Source organism: Notechis scutatus, chromosome Z (genome assembly GCF_049901735.1).
Source record: "Notechis scutatus isolate UNSWTSFEM ecotype Mainland chromosome Z, rNotScu1.2, whole genome shotgun sequence".
Classification (NCBI taxonomy): Eukaryota; Metazoa; Chordata; class Lepidosauria; order Squamata; family Elapidae; genus Notechis; species Notechis scutatus.
This window is the reverse complement of record NC_142025.1, coordinates 35653521-35671503: the sequence shown is the minus strand read 5'-3', so window position 1 is coordinate 35671503 and position 17983 is coordinate 35653521. Positions and strand designations below refer to the sequence as shown.

General features: G+C 34.5%; 1 protein-coding gene across 2 annotated transcripts in view; it reads left to right on the top strand.

Moving 5' to 3' along the window:
• The window catches only part of ABCB5 (ATP binding cassette subfamily B member 5), a 53309-nt gene that overhangs the window by 12113 nt on the left and 23213 nt on the right, over positions 1-17983 (top strand). Inside the window, exons 7-17 of one of the 2 annotated variants that reach the window (XM_087946590.1) lie at positions 580-751; positions 1978-2102; positions 2929-3106; positions 6681-6794; positions 7958-8068; positions 8412-8537; positions 8790-8993; positions 12433-12603; positions 14778-14939; positions 16133-16408; positions 17163-17309. In XM_087946590.1, the coding sequence (XP_087802716.1) occupies positions 580-751; positions 1978-2102; positions 2929-3106; positions 6681-6794; positions 7958-8068; positions 8412-8537; positions 8790-8993; positions 12433-12603; positions 14778-14939; positions 16133-16408; positions 17163-17309 (1786 nt within the window). Of the gene's footprint in view, positions 1-579; positions 752-1977; positions 2103-2928; positions 3107-6680; positions 6795-7957; positions 8069-8411; positions 8538-8789; positions 8994-12432; positions 12604-14777; positions 14953-16132; positions 16409-17162; positions 17310-17983 lie in introns of both variants that reach the window. The other variant, XM_087946591.1, reaches the window with a different exon arrangement.

Here is a 17983-nt window from a genome sequence, read left to right as displayed (position 1 = left end):
CTACTTGCGAGAATACGTCACCCCACCCCTCAGACGGAACCTAGGGGGGAGGGGTGTTACGAACTAACTAAATAAACTCATTATTAAAAACTCTTTGAGCTCCGCTCCAACTGTAGGCTCGTAAACCTGCAGTTCTGATTGGTCCGCAAGTAAGTGATCATGATTGGCTGCCTTCGGCTAACCTGATTGGCTGACAGCGGCCATCCCTGATTGGAAGACTAAGTGCGGTTAAACTCGTTCCCATTGGTTATTGCGGCAGCAGCCAGCTCTATAAAAGAGCTGCTGCTGCCCAAGTGTTTTGCTCTGTTATGAAGTCACTATTAAAGAGTTGAGTAACTACCCAATGCCTTGTCTCCGTTATTGCGCCCACTCCTCCAGATCTAACATTTGACTTGTATTCAAAAACACAAACTAGGTTTCTGGAACTGCTAATTATATACATTGGATATTCAACTATCATCTGAGATATCTCATAAAAATGTAAGCTGCTACATTTGATTATGTATGCTGATTTTATTGAATATGTGAATAAAGGTAATTGACAGTAACTTTTCATCCTTTATTCTGTTTACATTGCAGGGATATTAACACAATTCACAAAGGCATCGGAGACAAGATTGCTATTTTAATCCAAAATTTTTCAACATTTCTTACGGGAGTTATAATAGGATTTGCATATGGGTGGAAATTGACCCTGGTGATATTGTCTGTTACTCCTCTTATTGCTGTTTCTGGGGGCTTATGGTCATATGTAAGTTTCTGGGAGTATATTTTATTAACATAACAGAACTGCACAATTCTTTCCTGATGTAGGAAATTCACTACTGCAAATTTTCAAATGAACAATATCATCCTATTCTGAAAAATTTCTAGTGAAGCAAAGCCTGCAATCCTTCAAAACAATTTATTTTACTGTCAGATAGTTTCTTCCAACACAATTTCCCCTCTCTCCAATATTCAGTGAGCTATGGTGGCACAGTGGTTAGAAAGCAGTATTGTAGGCTAATTCTACAAACTGCCAGCAGTTTGACTCCCACCAGACCAAGGTTGACTCAGCCTTCCATCTTTCCGAGGTTGGTAAAATGAGGATCCAAGTTGTTGGAGACAATATGCTGACTCTGTAAGCCACTTAGAGAGAGCTATAAAGCACTGTGAAGCAGTATATAAGTCTAAGTGCTATTGCTATTTAGTTTGAATAATTTTCCATAGGATTTAAGCCTATTGGCTCTTAGTTTAGACCATGGAGACAATATTATTTTTCTTTTTTTGTTAAAAAAATATTATTATATATATATATATATATATTCTTAAGTTTTCGCGGGTACTTACATGTATGGCCTTCAGCTTTGTTCGGGTATTTTCCCACGTCATTATAGTTGTGCTTTTAAAGTTGTAGCAACGTTTCAGCAGAATCTCATCTGCCATCATCAGGCTTCTGTATGACACAATACAGAAGCCTGATGATGGCAGATGAGATTCTGCTGAAACGTTGCTACAACTTTAAAAGCACCACTACTATGACGTGGGAAAATACCCGAACAAAGCTGAAGGCTTTGTATATATATGATTTTTCAAAATGACTATCAGAGCATTAGTATTTCCTATATTATTAACACGCTCTGATGCTAAGGAGTTCTACTCCCCCTCCCCACCTGAAAAGAAATCTATTCCAACTGCAGTTGACTAAGCCATGCCCAGGCTCCTTTGCTGTTTCCTTCTTGCTACACAGCAAATACTGTTTCAGTTTCCAAACAGCCCTCAACTCTCTCACACACTGACAGGATGCTAGTCAGATGAATACCGATGGATGCTGGTAGGCAGAGGCAGAATTTCCTCCCCTTATTTTCCTCCCCAAGAAGCACGGTATGTTGCGTGTGTGTGTGTGTGTGTGTGTGTGTGTGTGTGTATTCACATTCAAAAGTAAAACATGTAAACACTTTTCTGTTTTTCTGAGTTCAATTATTTTTCTTGAACCAGATACTATCAGTATTGACTACAAAGGAGCTGCTGGCTTATGCCAAGGCAGGCTCTGTGGCAGAAGAAATTTTGTCAGCTATCAGGACAGTTATTGCTTTCAATGGGCAAAAGAAAGCTATAGCAAGGTAAGATGGCATTTACATATTCATGGGACAGTATCTTATGCCATCAGTTTATCTGATTTTATGTTAATATTAGCTGTGTTAAATAGTAGTGCTTCTGAAATCTTCCCCAGATCTTTATGAGCTAGAACAGGATCATCGGATCGAAACCAGGTACGCTCACATTAAGCCTTTTCTAAACCTTAGATTTCCAGCCACCAAGCTGCTTGATCCTTCTACAAATAATTATTCTTTAGACATGAAATTATGTATGTCATGAGAAATTGTATAGATTAGAATTTTTTTCCTTCCCTCTTTCCAAAAGCCAGGGAGAAGCCAAAAGGATCAAGAACAAAAGCGATGCTCCAATATAATATACAAATATACTTCACCTACTTATATTAATGTAGCCAATAGTTCTCAGAATCAGGATGGCAACTTGGATTATAATATGTGTTTCCCCCCTTGTTTGTACAGTTATACATAAAACAATCTCCTAGTGTTTAAATTACCATGCAAGATAAAGATTTGCAAGAAAATTTTGGAGATTAAATGTATTCACGTGACATTAAAGTTCATAATGTGCTCTGGCTTGTTCCTGTAATTTGTAGCAAATTTCAACCAATGTGTTACATCAATTTTTTAAATGGAACATCACTAGATAAAATATCCCTGCTTTTCTCAGGGAAATATCTTGTAAAAAGAGAGATCCAAGGAAACATCAGTGAGATTTCAACAGCCCCAGGAAGTAAAACTTTTTAAAGAAATGATTAAAAGGTACAAGTGTTTGCTTATAGGAAAAACATATTCTAAAACTGTCCTAAGTCTAACATGCTGGATCTGTTATCAGGTATGATAAAAACCTAGAAGAGGCTCAGTCTATTGGAACAAAAAAGACTATCACCACCAATATTTCAACTGGTGTATCCCAGTTTTTGATGTATGGATGCTATGCCCTTGCCTTTTGGTATGGAACCAAACTCACAGTCGATGAAAGGGATAATTATGATATTGGAACAGTATTAATTGTAAGTGTACATTTTCTATTGAACATTAATGTTTAAAATAACTATTATAAATCTAATAGATAAAAATCTAATAAATCTAACATCTAATAAATCAAAAGGTTCTTGGACTTGTCGCTCAAGAAAAAGAAAATCATTGTCAAATAATTTTAATAAAATCAGATAGACATCTGTCTTGGGACTCTGGGTATAGCTAAAATGCGTAAGGCAGGGAGGCAAAATATTTTCTAAGACAAAGAACATCCTTATTTATTTTTATTTGTTTGTCAAACATATACAAGATAACAAGTAAAAGTATGAACATAAACAAGAACAAAGGGAGTAAATACAGATAAATGGAACAGTAAGATAGGGACGGCAGGCACACTGGTGTACTTATGCACGCCCCCTTTAAGGACCTCTTAGGAATGGGGTGAGGTCCACTGTAGACAGTTTGAGGTTGAAGCTGTGAAAGGTTTAGGTTGTAACAACAAAGTCAGGTAGGGCGTTCCAGGCATTAACTACTTTATTGCTGAAGTCATATTTTCTGCAATCGAGTTTGGAGCGGTTTACCTTGGGTTTGTATTGGTTGTTTGCCCATGTATTATTGTGATTGAGGTTGATGGAGTCATTGACAGGTAAGACATTGTAACAGACAATTTTGTGTACTATGCTTAGATCAAACTGCAGGTGCCACAGTTCTAGATTGTCCAGGCCCAAAATTTCGAGCCTAGAAGCATAGGGAATTCTAATGTGAGTGGAGGAGTGGAATACTTTTCTCAAGAAATACCTCTGAGCCCACTCAATTGTGTTAATGTCCAATATACAGTGCGGGTTCCAGGCGGACGAGCTGTATTTGAGAATTAGTCTGGCAAAGGTTTTGTATGCCCTAGTTAAACAGTTCAATATTGCTGGAGAAGAAGCTTTGGAAAATAAGGTTAACTCTTCAAGCCTTTTTAGTGATGCTGTTACAGTGAGCTCGGGGGCTTAGATTGTTTGAGGTAAGTACTCCTAGACAGAGTGAGGGTCATCTGTGAGATCGCTTCCGCCTAACTTTTATTTGGTGTTCTGATTTTTTTTGCCAATGTGTAGGACAGAGCATTTGTTAGTTGAAATTTGGAGTTGCCAATTGTGTGACCATTCTGACACATAGTCAAGGTTGTTTTGTAGGGCAGCAGCATTGTTGGTGGTGTTAAATAATTTTATGTCATTGGTGAGGAGGATGCAGCTGCTTTTAATATTGTCACATAAGTCATTCATGTAAAGTAGAAAGAGTGTGGGTCCCAAGACACTGCCTTGTGGGACACCACCATTAACTGGTGCTGGATTTAATTTAATTTAACTGGTGCTGGATTTTAATTTTGACAATTTGTTGCCTGTTTGACAGGAACGTGGTTATCCACTTGTGCAGGTATCGGAGATGCCGTAAGAAGTAAGTTTCATAAGTAGTTTGTTATGCAGCACTGAATCAAAGGCTTTGCAGAAGTCTATGTAAATTGCGTTTGTTGCTTTACCCTTGTCTAGATATGTGGTCCATATGTTCCTGCAGTGTACAAGTTGCAGATTACAGGACAAATTTTTCCTGAAAACAAACTGCCTGTAGGTTGAAAGTAGGTTGTTTGTTTATAAATGTAGGGTGGTGGATTGTTTTATAATTGATTCCATGACTTTATAGGTGATGTAACACAGTGAGATTGGTCTGTAATTTTCTATTAGACTAGTGTCTCCCTTTTTAAAAATAGGTATGACTGTGGCTAATGACCATAAGTTGGGCAGGGAGCTGGTTCTGAAAGATACCTCATAGATTGTACTTACAGGTTTGCTAGGGCAGTGGCAAGCCTTTTTTTAAAAAAAGGCACATAATCCATCAGGGCCAATAGATGGTTTTAGGTTACATAGTGCTGTTTCAACATTAACTGCTGCAAAATCAGTATGTAGTAAGTCATTACAATTTGTTGTGGTGTGACTAGGAAATGGGGAGCAGCAACCATTGCTGTCAACAAAGACCGAACTGAAAAACTTATTAAAGAGGTTGACCTTTACAGATTCATTGTTACAGTCCATTAGGCCCTTTTTAGGAGTGGGATAGATTTTGAGTCTTTAATGAAATTATACAAGGCTTGGGAAGAGTTTGAGTTTAACAGCTCTTCCTCCTCTTTGCAATGGTGATTGGTACATTCAGCCTTTATCTGGCAGCATAAGGTTTTGTAGAGGTTTTTAAGGTTAGCTACATAGCCATTTTTTTTTTTGTCACCAAGGAGATTTCTTTCTTGGATTATAGCTTTCTTATTAATATGGATAATTTGTTTTATTTTTAGCTTTAGGAGTTATTTTTGATTTTTGACGTATAGATTAATGACTCTATTGAGCAAAAAAGTGTTATAATGGTCTTCTGCAGTATTACAACCTGTGAACGGGAGGTGCCAATCAATCTGCAACTATGAGATCATAATTTGCTTTTTTATAGTTATAATGTGGAGTCCCATCATTATGATTCTCTTTGCAAGGACACAAGTTGAGACAAAAATCAATCATGCTGTGATCACTGTTGGAAAAAGGTTCTTTAACTTGTAGTCCATAAATTGAGTTTAAGCTATTGTAGAAAATGATATCTTTGTCTTAGTGAAGGTCTGAAAGTATATCTGAATTCATTCTGTTGGCATTAAAAGTAGTCAAATGTAGATAAAATCTATGTATAGACATACAGGTATATACATAATCCTATACTCAAGTACCAATTAATGTTAGGTTGCCAAATGAATGATTTCTGTCAATGGAGAGATTTAAACCATTCAAGCTTTGCATAGCTGCTGATTAAAGAGACCATTATTTCACTTCTATTCTGTTGACCATAGTAAACAAGTTTATGAAAATTTACATAGAGATGTCATTAAGGATTTGGGACATTCAGGATCCCACCAGTTGACACAAAAAGTGCTGTCAGAAGCATCTGAAGAAATCAGAAAAGTGAAGACTGTGCAACCAAACTCCACATTGTTGAACTTGTGTCATGCATGTGATGCACACATGGCTTTTTACAGACATATACACAAAGAGAGATGTAGTATAATGTATTTTTGATTACTATCTAATTCTGCACTGGCTGACCCACAGATTGTTGTCCTCAGTATTCGATTGCTTTTCTTTTCCAGATTAAATACTAGCAATAATAAACTCCAGATAGGAGAGATGCCAATAGTTAAATGAATTCATTGTAGATATATAAACATGATGATTTACTTGCAGCAAGATTATCTGTGCTAGAAATCATATTACTAATCTTAAATGATACTTGGTGGGAAAATTACCTTTGAATTAAGGTAATGTTCATCAAAACAGATAAATAAAACATCAGTGCTGCCTGATTATAAGAAACGTTCATATTATGAATTGTTATAATTTCAAAACTGTGTTTAAATCAAGCTATGAGAACTATAATAATATTCTGGATATAAAGACCATGCACCTCCAGGGTTGCTGCACTATAACTCTGGGCACCCTGTACCCTGATATTGGCTGTTATTACTCTGCTGACTTATTAACTGAATCCACAGAATTGAACACTTGCATTAACTATTTTCTCTCTTTTACTTAACAGGTTTTCTTTTCTGTACTTATTGGGGCATTTTCCCTTGGACAGGCTTCTCCCAATTTGGAGAATGTGGCCAATGCTCGTGGAGCAGCTTACCAAGTCTTTAAAATTATCAAAAAGGTATTTATGTGCTACGATATATAAATATACTTATGGATATTTGAGCACTTCATTTCTGTATTTCTTTGCATTTTCTTAGATAAGTGAAATAACCCTATGGCATATCACCTGAAGGAACAGAGGAACAACACAAGTTGGCCAGACACAAATGGATAACATATCAATTCCTTGTTAGTAGATTTAGAATCTAATAATAAATGAATCTAAGTTTGAATTGTTCAAACTTGAAAACTTTAAGACTGGGGAATTCTGGGAGCTGAAGCCCACATATCTTAATGGTGTTAAATTTGAAAAACATTGATATAAATAATGTGGGATTATCCTGCTTTAGAAAGAAAAACCTTTGGCAATAGTGGTACTAGAATGATGGGATTTCAGAGGTTAAATCAAGAGCCTCACTGCCTTAGCACATCACATGAATAAAATGAGAATATAGCTTGTGAACTATTTCAGCATTGCAAACAGAGGATGAACTAAACTTAAAGTGTTTTTTTTTTCTTATTCAGCAATATTCTGTTTGATTTCTTTTAGTTACTATTCTAACTTCAAAACAGCAAATTGTTTATTTGGTAGTTATGAATGAAAGTATATGAACTGAAGGTTAGAACAGAATTGTTTTCCATCTTTGTTTCAATTGGTTAAGTTTCAGAACACTTAATTTGTTGGTTTTTGATATAGTGGAATTACCTGCAGAAGGAGAGGAGAAGGGGAAATAAAGAGTTGGTTAGGGAGAGGAAATCTCTGAGGTAAAACTCAGGTCTATATCTACCATTTCCCAAGAAAAGGCAGTCAATCTTGCACGATTCTTGTAAATAGGTGTTCAGCAATAAAATATCTACTTGGCCCTATTCACAAATGATTCTAGTTGCTTGCACATGACAATTATATGAGTATAACAGGATCCACAAATGACATTCCTAATATAGTTATGTATAATTAGCCTTAATTGATATTAATTCAAAGCGCTTGCTTTGAAATTTATAGGCAATCTATTCATTATTTGAAAAGGCAGCTATATTTCTCAGAAATGCAATTCTGTAAGAAGAAATAATGCATTGTTTCCCATACTTTACATCTCATACTTATTTAGCTTTGGACAAAAAATTGCTTACGTTATATTGTATTTATAAAAATTATAGATTTATTTCCAATTATTTTTCCAGCCTCGTCCCATAGATAGCAGTTCCACTGAGGGATTCAAGCTGGATAAACTCAGAGGAGAAATTGAATTCAAAAATATCTATTTCAGTTACCCCTCTAGACCAAATATTCAGGTAAGACAGAAATTTTTCTTTTTCTTTTTATGCATGTAAAAGAAATGTTGAAAGCTATTTTCTGTATGATCAGGGAAAGGTCTTAAGAATGTGCAATTACAAACTTCATTGCAAAATAAAAACACTCTAGCAGTAATAAAAAATGTAATTATAGAAGATAAAGGATCTTTCTTAGATATCATAAATGAGTCCTTCATTTTTAGAATGGTTTTATTGACTAAAATATATTAGATAATCTTCAAGAATATTTTTCCTGTATTTCAGGCATGTTCTATACTCTATTAAGCCAGAGAAATGACTAAAATATATTTTAAATATATATTTACATTTTGAATAATTCCAGATTCTTAGAGGTTTGAATTTAAAAATAAAACCCGGACAGACCATTGCTCTTGTTGGTTCCAGTGGTTGTGGGAAAAGCACTACTATTCAACTCTTGCAAAGATTTTATGATCCGCCACAAGGACAGGTTCGTTTTAATGCAAGGGCAACTGTGATATCTTATTATTGGGACTTCTGAGTTTGACTTTTTAATTAAAAAAAGCCCTAAATCAGGCTAACAACACCAACAACAAAACTTCTAATATACGTTTTCTAAAAACTGTATATTAGTAATCAGTATCTAAAAACTGTATATTAGTCATCAGTATCTACTTGATTACTCTAGTAATCAAAGATCTACACTGGTGGCTGTTACAAACTTCTATTTTCCTTCCTTCAGATCACCATAGATGGACATGATGTTCGAACTCTTAACATCAAGTGGATGAGGGAAAACATTGGCATTGTAAGCCAAGAACCAGTTTTGTTCGCTACCACAATTGCAGGCAATATTCGTTATGGTAGAGAGGATATTACTGATGCTGAAATTGAACAAGCAGCCAAAGAAGCAAATGCATATGACTTCATAATGAAACTTCCTGATGTAAGTAGCACAATGTTCACATTCTTGTAACAATGGTCCTCTAGTAAGGATGGAGTAATCTGTTTGCCCTCCCCCATTTATGTGCTTTTCAGATCTACCCCACAGTTTAATCACAATGTACTTTATCATAGAGCACTTTATTGAAGCCAGTGTCATCCAATGAACCTTAACACTTGACACTTGGTTATGTAGCTCAGGGGTCCCCAACCGCCGGTCCGCGGACCGGTACCGGTCCGCGGAACAAGTCTTACCAGGCCGCTGGTTGCTGGGCGCCGCCATCTTTTTTGGTAAAAAAGTGCTTCCAGTGAGCTTTTCCGGTAGAAAGCTCACGGAAGCACTTTTCATCAAAAAGATGGCGGGCGCCAGCGCTCGTGAGCTTTTCCGGGTAGAAAGCTATTTCTACCCGAAAAGCTCACCGAACGCTCGCCGCCATCTTTTTGACAAAAAGTGCTTCGGTGAGGTCACCGGAAGCACTTTTTCGTCAAAAGATGGCGGTGCCCAGCTGATGCCGGTACCGGTCGGCGTCAAAAAGGTTGGGGATCACTGATGTAGCTGATTCATTTGTATCTAACATCTATAGCCAACCAGACATTGTTAAACTAATAATTCTCAGTATTGCTTGCTGTAGGAATGTCTGCAGTGATTTAAAAAAAAAAAAAAACAGAGATCTCTGCAAAAATCTTACAAATGCAGAAAGTTGGGATTACCCTTTGTATCCACAACAAAACATACAAAAGGGAGGTTTCAATTGCTGTTTAGTCTGCTTTCACAAGGGATGCATGTCTACACACGCACACACTGAGTTGTTCCTCTGATCTTTTTCTATTGCTAGCAAGACAAACAGGTGGAATGCATTTCTATCAGTGAACAATAAAGCACACTTTCCACTTACTCCCACACTTCATGTTTTCTTTCAAGCATGCTCTATAATATTATCAAACCAACTTAAATGAATTTTCATGACATACATTATTAAACTTCACATATGAAGTTTTATATGCTCGAGGGAAAAAAGTATAAACTCATAGAGTCTGAAGCTCTATGTCTGTTCTAACAATTTAAATAATTTATTAAACTTGTATAACATCCAATTCTCAATTACTCATAACAATCAAATGAAGAAATTACAATAAAATTAATAAAACATAGAAATATAATAAAACATAGAGATACTAAAATATTCTGAGCTGTAGATGATCAATAGTACTTTAACCAAATATTAGGAAGTCCTGAGTTGTTATGACCTTTGGTTCAATTTAAAACATAAAGATATTATTAAATTATGACAAATGAAAAAAAGCAACACTAAATTTTGGGGGCATTTACACCTATTCTGAGATGAATAACCCACAACCTCTATAACTTTATTGTTTCTTTCTTTTTTTTTACTTAATAAAGTATGCAAGATTCTACAATTAAGACACAACCATTTTTTAAGGTGGTTGCATTAACTTCATAATTTTATAAGTTCCTAAAGTAAATTTTACTTAACAAGTACATGGCAAGAGGCAAAGATGAATTTAAAAGAATCAAATAAATATATTCAGAAATTAAAGTTCTATTTTATAATTAATATTGAAGTTAATATTGAACTTCATAAATCAAAAAGGCATATTAACTTGCCATAGCTGTTGAAATTTCTTAGGTCATCACACTTTTATTTTTATGGATGTATGAAGTGAATCTTGGCAATAATGAAAAAGGCAAGTTAATTCCTTAACTAAAATGAAAATATAATTATAGCTCTTCAATTGTGTTAACATTCTGTTATTAAATTTTTCCTTTTTCTGTGGATTTGAGGTTATGTTTTTCTTTAAATTAGGTACATTATTCCTAGCAGGAAATCTTGCTGACTTTTAAAAGTATTGCTTTGCATAACTTTGTTATAAAAAGAGGAGAAGGCGGAGGGGAGGAGGGAGAGAAAAGGAAGGTAAGGGGGAGGGAAAGGAGAAAGAGGAGAATGATCCATGTATTCTGTAAATCATCAGTTGTATATCCTTCTGGAACCCTGAAGCAATAACTGATGTTGAAAATCAGAATTGGTTAATGTTTACAACATTATACTGCATTCATATTTGTGTAAGTTGTACATCCCTTTGAGTATTTCAATATATTTCATTAAGATTATGAACAATATTTAATGTCATACTTGTCAGGTATTAGAAAGTTTCTGTTTCTGAAATCTACTTTGCTCTGTAGCCTTATGATTCCCCAAATAGATCCAAGTGCAAAAGAAAAAAAAATCTGATTAAATAATTCTGAGCTTTGTTTTGTGTTCTACGGCAAAATGACAGTCATGACCCTTACGTACAAATTCTGGTAACATCAAGTTTTTTTCACTTAACTGTCAAAATTAGAGTGGATAGTGTGGGCAATCAATTTTTCTATAGTGTTTAGTCAATTATGTCTGAAATCTTTACTCATTTTTCTGAAAATCTCCCAGAGGTCTATTATATATGGAAACCTGAGAGGGTGCAAAGTGTAGTTTTAAGCCACATGAAGAAATGTAAAAAATTTTGTAATGGCAGTAAGACTAGTAAATATACAGAGGTCCCAGAAACAGGAATCTTATCCTATCTTTCCTCAAGTTCACTTCTTTTCTAAACCTTGATATTTTGGAATTAGGTCAATTTTTTAGGGTTATTATATAATTTTCTTTGTTTTTCTTGCTAAAATAACTCTCAGATCATAAAGGTTTCACTGGTAGATTTTTAAGGATTTGTAAGGAAATCAAAGGCATACTCATTCAGGTTACATGGGTGTTTCTAAAACTTTTCTTGAATTTAATTATTAGCTGCTATGTCTTCTGAATATTCAGTCATTACAGTATGATATGTTGTTGTAATGGAGAGTGAACTAGCTGTCTCAATTATGCAGCTTTTACAGTCAATAGTTAATTATATTTAATGACTGGCTTTGTTTAATGGGTTTGTGCGTCAATGTACACTCATTTACTTACTTTGAGTAGAAACACTCTCTTTTGAGCAATGGAAATTTTAATCACACTGGAAACATTAACAATCAAAGCAGTAGCTCAGAAGTAGAGCAATGAAGTGTTGTATTTATGCCTCATTCATACAAATGAATGAATGTTACTCAGAGCATGCCAACATGGAACTTCCTTTTTTCTTTAAGAATCTTTCGTGTCATTGTTTAATTAAACTATTCCTGAGATTTTGAGAGAGAAACTATTGGCACAGTTCATCTGATCAAAATATCAAGAGAGCAACAAAGCCATATTCAATGAGAAAGAGTGTCTGCAGATAGAAAGTGCTCTGTTTTCTTTAAAACTGTGTGCATGTCCATGAGCACCTGCAGGCACATATTGTGTGCTTGGCTAATATATTCAATATACTTGCTTGCATACTAATAATCTTTTCTCACTTAGAAACACATATGAGCATACACAGTATTCATTTCTATATTTTGAATATCCCAGAAATTTAATACCAGGGTTGGAGAAAGAGGAGCCCAGCTCAGTGGGGGTCAGAAACAGCGTATTGCTATTGCTCGTGCCCTGGCCAGAAACCCCAAGATCTTGCTGCTGGATGAGGCCACCTCTGCTTTAGATAATCAGAGTGAATCCATAGTCCAAGCAGCACTTGATAAGGTAAAGATGCCTAGTTAAATATGATTCTGTAGTATTTCAACTATACATAAAGAATGACTTTAAGGAATTAAAAGTCTGTTGGTGAATAAGTACAAGTAAATGCATCCACAGGTGATCAAAATTATTTTCAAAAAAGAAAAATTTACTCAAATATGTATTATTTAGTAAAATATGTATTTCATGATGAGGATCTAGCAAAGTTTGCAGGATGGGGAAAAACTGAAGAAGATTTGTTTAACAAAAGCCCAAAGAGGGATATAGTTAGTGTTTTTGAAACAGTTTTGCCAGTTTGCTTCTATGATAAACACAGTCATGTACTCTGAAATGCTATGACTATTGTAACAATAAAATAAAAATCACCTAATAGTAAAAATGCTAAATATATCAATACTTCAGTGTTTCAAAATGGAGAAAGATAGGCATAACACTTATTACAACTTTTTACTAGACTCAACATTGTTTGTATTTAAAGATTATGGGTTTAAAGATTATGTACAAATAAAAACTATATCCTGCCTATATTAGACAGTTTGTTCTTTTAAAAAAGCCTATCTTACACTAATATCTTAAAGCTACTAATGACATTTTAAACCTCATAAAATCAAAAGCTTATCATTTCATTTAAGACCTTCCAACCATTTTACAAGTATCTGGCTCAAAACTGAATGATTAAAAGTAGCATTTATGGATAGTGCACAGATGGGTGTGCTTTTATTATTGCTTGTATCTGTGTGTCTGTGTTTTCCTGTAACATAAGTTTCAGTATTAGTCATTTTTACAAGGTGATTCATTAACCATTCATCTTGGTTATTCTATTAATACCAATGAACTTTCCAGAGAAAAGAGTCAGAAATGTCCCCTTAGTGTTCCAGTTCTTGCTTTCTTTTATGAATTGGGAGATTGTTTCCATTTTATAAAAGGATTCACTGCAAAGAGAAACTCAAACTACAGTACCCAAAATTATCACATGATTAATCTATCAAATTTACCAAACCAGACCTTTGTTTAATCAGTTCTAGATGATGATGTCTCCCATTATTTCTAATCGACCAAAAGAAAGTAAAAAATGCATGAGGTAGATAATATTTCCATTATTTTAATCAGCTCAAACTATAGAATGATATAAAATATAAAAATGAATGATAATAAGTATTTTTGTCATTCGTGGAATGTGAACAGATCAAAAGCCAATCTAGACATAAGACCAAAAATCTAAGATGATAAATTCAGGGAAGCCTGAAAATTTGGAAAGTGGCTTCTTTATTTATTTGATAGATATTTTGAATGTTCCTAAGTGGTTTTCAATAAAAAATAGTGGTTTTATTTATATAGCTTACATTAATAACTGGACAATAAGTATTTAATATGAGAATACAACAAAATCATAACTTCAACAAAAAGTTGCAATCATTTTCATAAAACAGAGAGTGCTTATCTATTATATTTTCCTTGTCCCAGTGCTGGGGTCAGGAACAATATGATATATACTAGACAAAGGTCCTGGAAAGACAAGATATTTCTTTTTTTCAAGCACTGTAACTAGAGTGCATAACTAAAGGTCTATGGAGATTCATCCAAATCATGGTTGTCCCAAAGATACTTTTTTCTAAAGACAACTAGACTTTCTTGGTTTTTCCTTAAAGATGTTTCACTTCTAATCCAAGAAACTTCTTTGGTTCTTGGATAGAAACAAAACATTTTCAAGGAAAAACAAAGTCCAGTTGCCTTTTGAAAAAAGCATATTTGGAACTGTAAACTAGAGAGCTTGAAAGCAGTTCTCATCAGTTGCCAAGTGGCAAACCAAAAACTCTTTACAGTTGCCTGACATTGTACTTAAATTGGTGTGAAGCAATAACCATGATTTAAAGTACTCTATCAGTAATGAAACTTGTAGATATAAGTGAATTTTTAAATCTGTGTGATATGTTCAACCATATTTAAACAACTATGGATTGCAGATATACTATATTGACATAAAATATGAGATATAAATAAGCACTAGAATATCTGGTTAAACCAATTGACAAATATATATTTATGTCATGAACTAAAATTTTAATAGATCTTATCGCTATACATGAAAAAATATAGGGCAGTATTGTGAAGAAATTCATGTTTTAGATAAGTCCCTTTTTCTTTTTCATTTCCTTTTCTTTTTTTATCCTTCTTTGAAGGCCAGGGCTGGGCGCACCACCATTGTAATTGCTCACAGACTTTCTACAATCAGCACAGCTGATGTTATCGCTGGCTTTGAGAAGGGTGTTCTGGTCGAACAGGGGACACATAGTGAACTCATGGCACATAAAGGAGTTTACTATGCTCTTGTAATGCAGCAGGTAATGGGATTCAGTGGCTTGCTTAAAATGTGACACTATATGCTTTATGAGGATAATTCTCAGGTATGCAATTTCTGCCCTTTTCCACATCCTAACTATGAGAGGTCTAGAATCGTCCATTTGGGTAAATTGCAATATAGCATTAACTACAAGAGGAAAAACATTCCACCTTTATAAATGATGTTTTGAAACTATCTTGTACATAAGCCCACCAATGTGCCTACCATCCCTGTCCTATTGTTTCTTTTATTTTTCTTATATGTACCCATTTCATGTATTCATAACTATGTATATACTTATACCTATTATCTTGTAATTGATTGACAAATCAAAATAAATAAAATAAATAAATAAAAATAAATGAGAAGCTACTGTTTGTCCAGGTTTACATTTAGCTTTGGCTAAATGTTGTAGCTAGTCAAAATAGGATTCAGGAACATATAAGCCCACTTTTCCACAATACTGAATAATAGTCAGGCAAGTTATTGAAATGTATTGGCTGTCTCTACTAGGTCAAATAAATATTATTGTTAAGCTAGATGTGCATCTTGATGAGTGTTTATTTATGGCTATTTTTTTTAATTTAAAATCTGAATGTTTAACAGCTTTCTGTTGCTTGTATCTGGCACATTATAGAGTATTAACATTAACTTCCAGAGTAATCTCTTTTTCTCAAGAATGCCACTGGATTCTTTATTAATCCAGATATGTTAGAATATAAACAAAGCAATGCTTCAGACATAGGTAAATGCAGTCAACCTTTCAAGATTCTGTTTATGATAGCCCAGTATCTCTCAACATTGACAGCTTTAAGGACTTTAACTTCCAGAATTCCCAGTCATGAATTTTTATTTTTTATTTTTGCTTATTCATTAAACAAATTACAAAATTGTTAAGTGAATCCAACTTCCTCCATTGACTTTGCCTGTTGCAAGCCAACTGGCAAAATGTAACCCTGAAAAGCTGCAACCATTGTAAATCCATGCTGGTTGCCAAGTGCCCAAATCACAATCTCATGACCATGGAAATGCTGCAATAGTAGTAAGTGTAAGGACTAATCATAAGTCACTTTTTTCAAAGTCACTAAAGGAATGGTTGTAAATCAATGGCTACCTGTAGATTTTATTCTAATAAGTTGAAATTAGAAAAATTGATATTTTTTTCTAATTTGTTTTCTTTTTATAAATGTTTAGAATTACCAGAGTGAAGAACCAGAGAGTGAAACATCAAATGAAGAGACAGAATTTGAGACTGAGGATGAAAATAGTGAAATTTCTGAGAAAGAAGATTTATATGAAACAGCAGATCTAAATGACTTGGGGAGTTCTAATGGTGGTCCAGAAGTGGCCAAGTATGGAAGTTTACGAGGAATATCCAACAGGCCTTCCCTCAGTAGGGCTTCTACTAAAAGATTTTCTGAAAGGAAAAGGAGAAAAAAACAGAAGAGGAAAGCAAAGAAAGTCCGTGTGGTTAGTATTAAGATAGTTTGTAAAATAACTTCTATATTAAAAACATGATGCCTCTGTGTAGATGGTTTAGTGTTTACTGGAAATTAGTATCTCCACCTTGTGATTCTAGTAATAAACCAGAGTTGTAAGAAAAGCTTTGTTCTTTCCATAAATGTCTTGTATTTATCCATGCATTTGATTTGATTTTCAGATGAATTCATGAGTAAAGAAACCCCAGTTGTTAGGAAAAAAAATGACATTCTGTTTCATTCATCCCTGCCCTATGTTTGGTAATTATGATGACGTACATATCAAACAATATGAACAACTTGAGAAAATCAATTAGGAAATGTGTTTCACTTTTGGACTTTGGGATTATACTTCATTTTAAACCTGCCACATCAAAACTTCATCTGAAACACATGACACAAACATAATGAGAACCGAAAGTTAATGTACAGGCAACAAGATCCTAACCCATTAGTAATGCAAAAGAATGATTCATGCAGAAATGTTGCCATTCATGAAGGCTTTCTCTTACTTTTTAGTGACCTTTGTGGACAGATTTTGAGATAAATTGGTTTTTTGTTCTTTTTCTTTTGTTTTCACCCTTGTATTCATTGTCTGAGATCATAGAAATGACTGGGCTTGAATACAGAAGTCAGTTTCCTTTCAGTGCTGTACAGTTTCAGTAATTCTCAGTGACATTTCACCCATCAATTGAATTGCTGCTTGTAATCTTGTTGGTGATAAGGAGAATTTTCTGTCTTTATAGAAAGAGACTCTTCCAGATGTTCCTTATACCAGGATCCTGGCTCTGAATAAGCCTGAATTCTGTTACATAGCAGTTGGGGTCGTTTCTGCAGCCATTGCTGGAGGTGTTACTCCTGCCTTTGCAGTTCTGTTTGGTAAAATTATTGGGGTATGTTTAGGACTACTCAATGCTTCTATTGCCTTTTTTTTTTTTTTTTTTTGCAGAAACTATAAAACCCAGCAGATGTACTGATTTCTTATTATGATCTTACTTAATTGGAAGCATTTCAATTTTCTCATCATCTCAGTTCCACCTCTAACTTTCCAAAAACACATTGTAATTTCTAAATCATTCCTCCCAAATGAAATGAATAATCTTAATCCATGTGATCAAAGAATCCTCCAAAACAGTATAAAACAAGAAAGAGTAGCCCAGAACATATATATTACTGTACTGTTTTTCTGGTGTGAATTTTGAATTTTGTTCTGATATAGTCATCATACGAACATATGAGCATTCAATTTATCTTGTGTATAAATTGGATGCTAATAGAACAATAAAATGTCATACATAATGCATTTCAAAAGCCACTGGCAAGGAAGGTGGGGGAAGAGAAAGAGAGAGAAGAAAGGGGAAAATACAGAAAGAGAGAGGAAGAATGGAATCCCCACTTCCTTTTAATCTGGCCATGTACAATACATCTGCCAAGGAGGTCCTCGACTTATAACTATTTGTTTAGCAACCATTCAAAGTTATGACAGTGCTGAAAAAAGTGACTTGCAATCATTCCTCGCACATCGTGTGATTGTGATACAGGCATTTGGCCTATATTTACACTATCC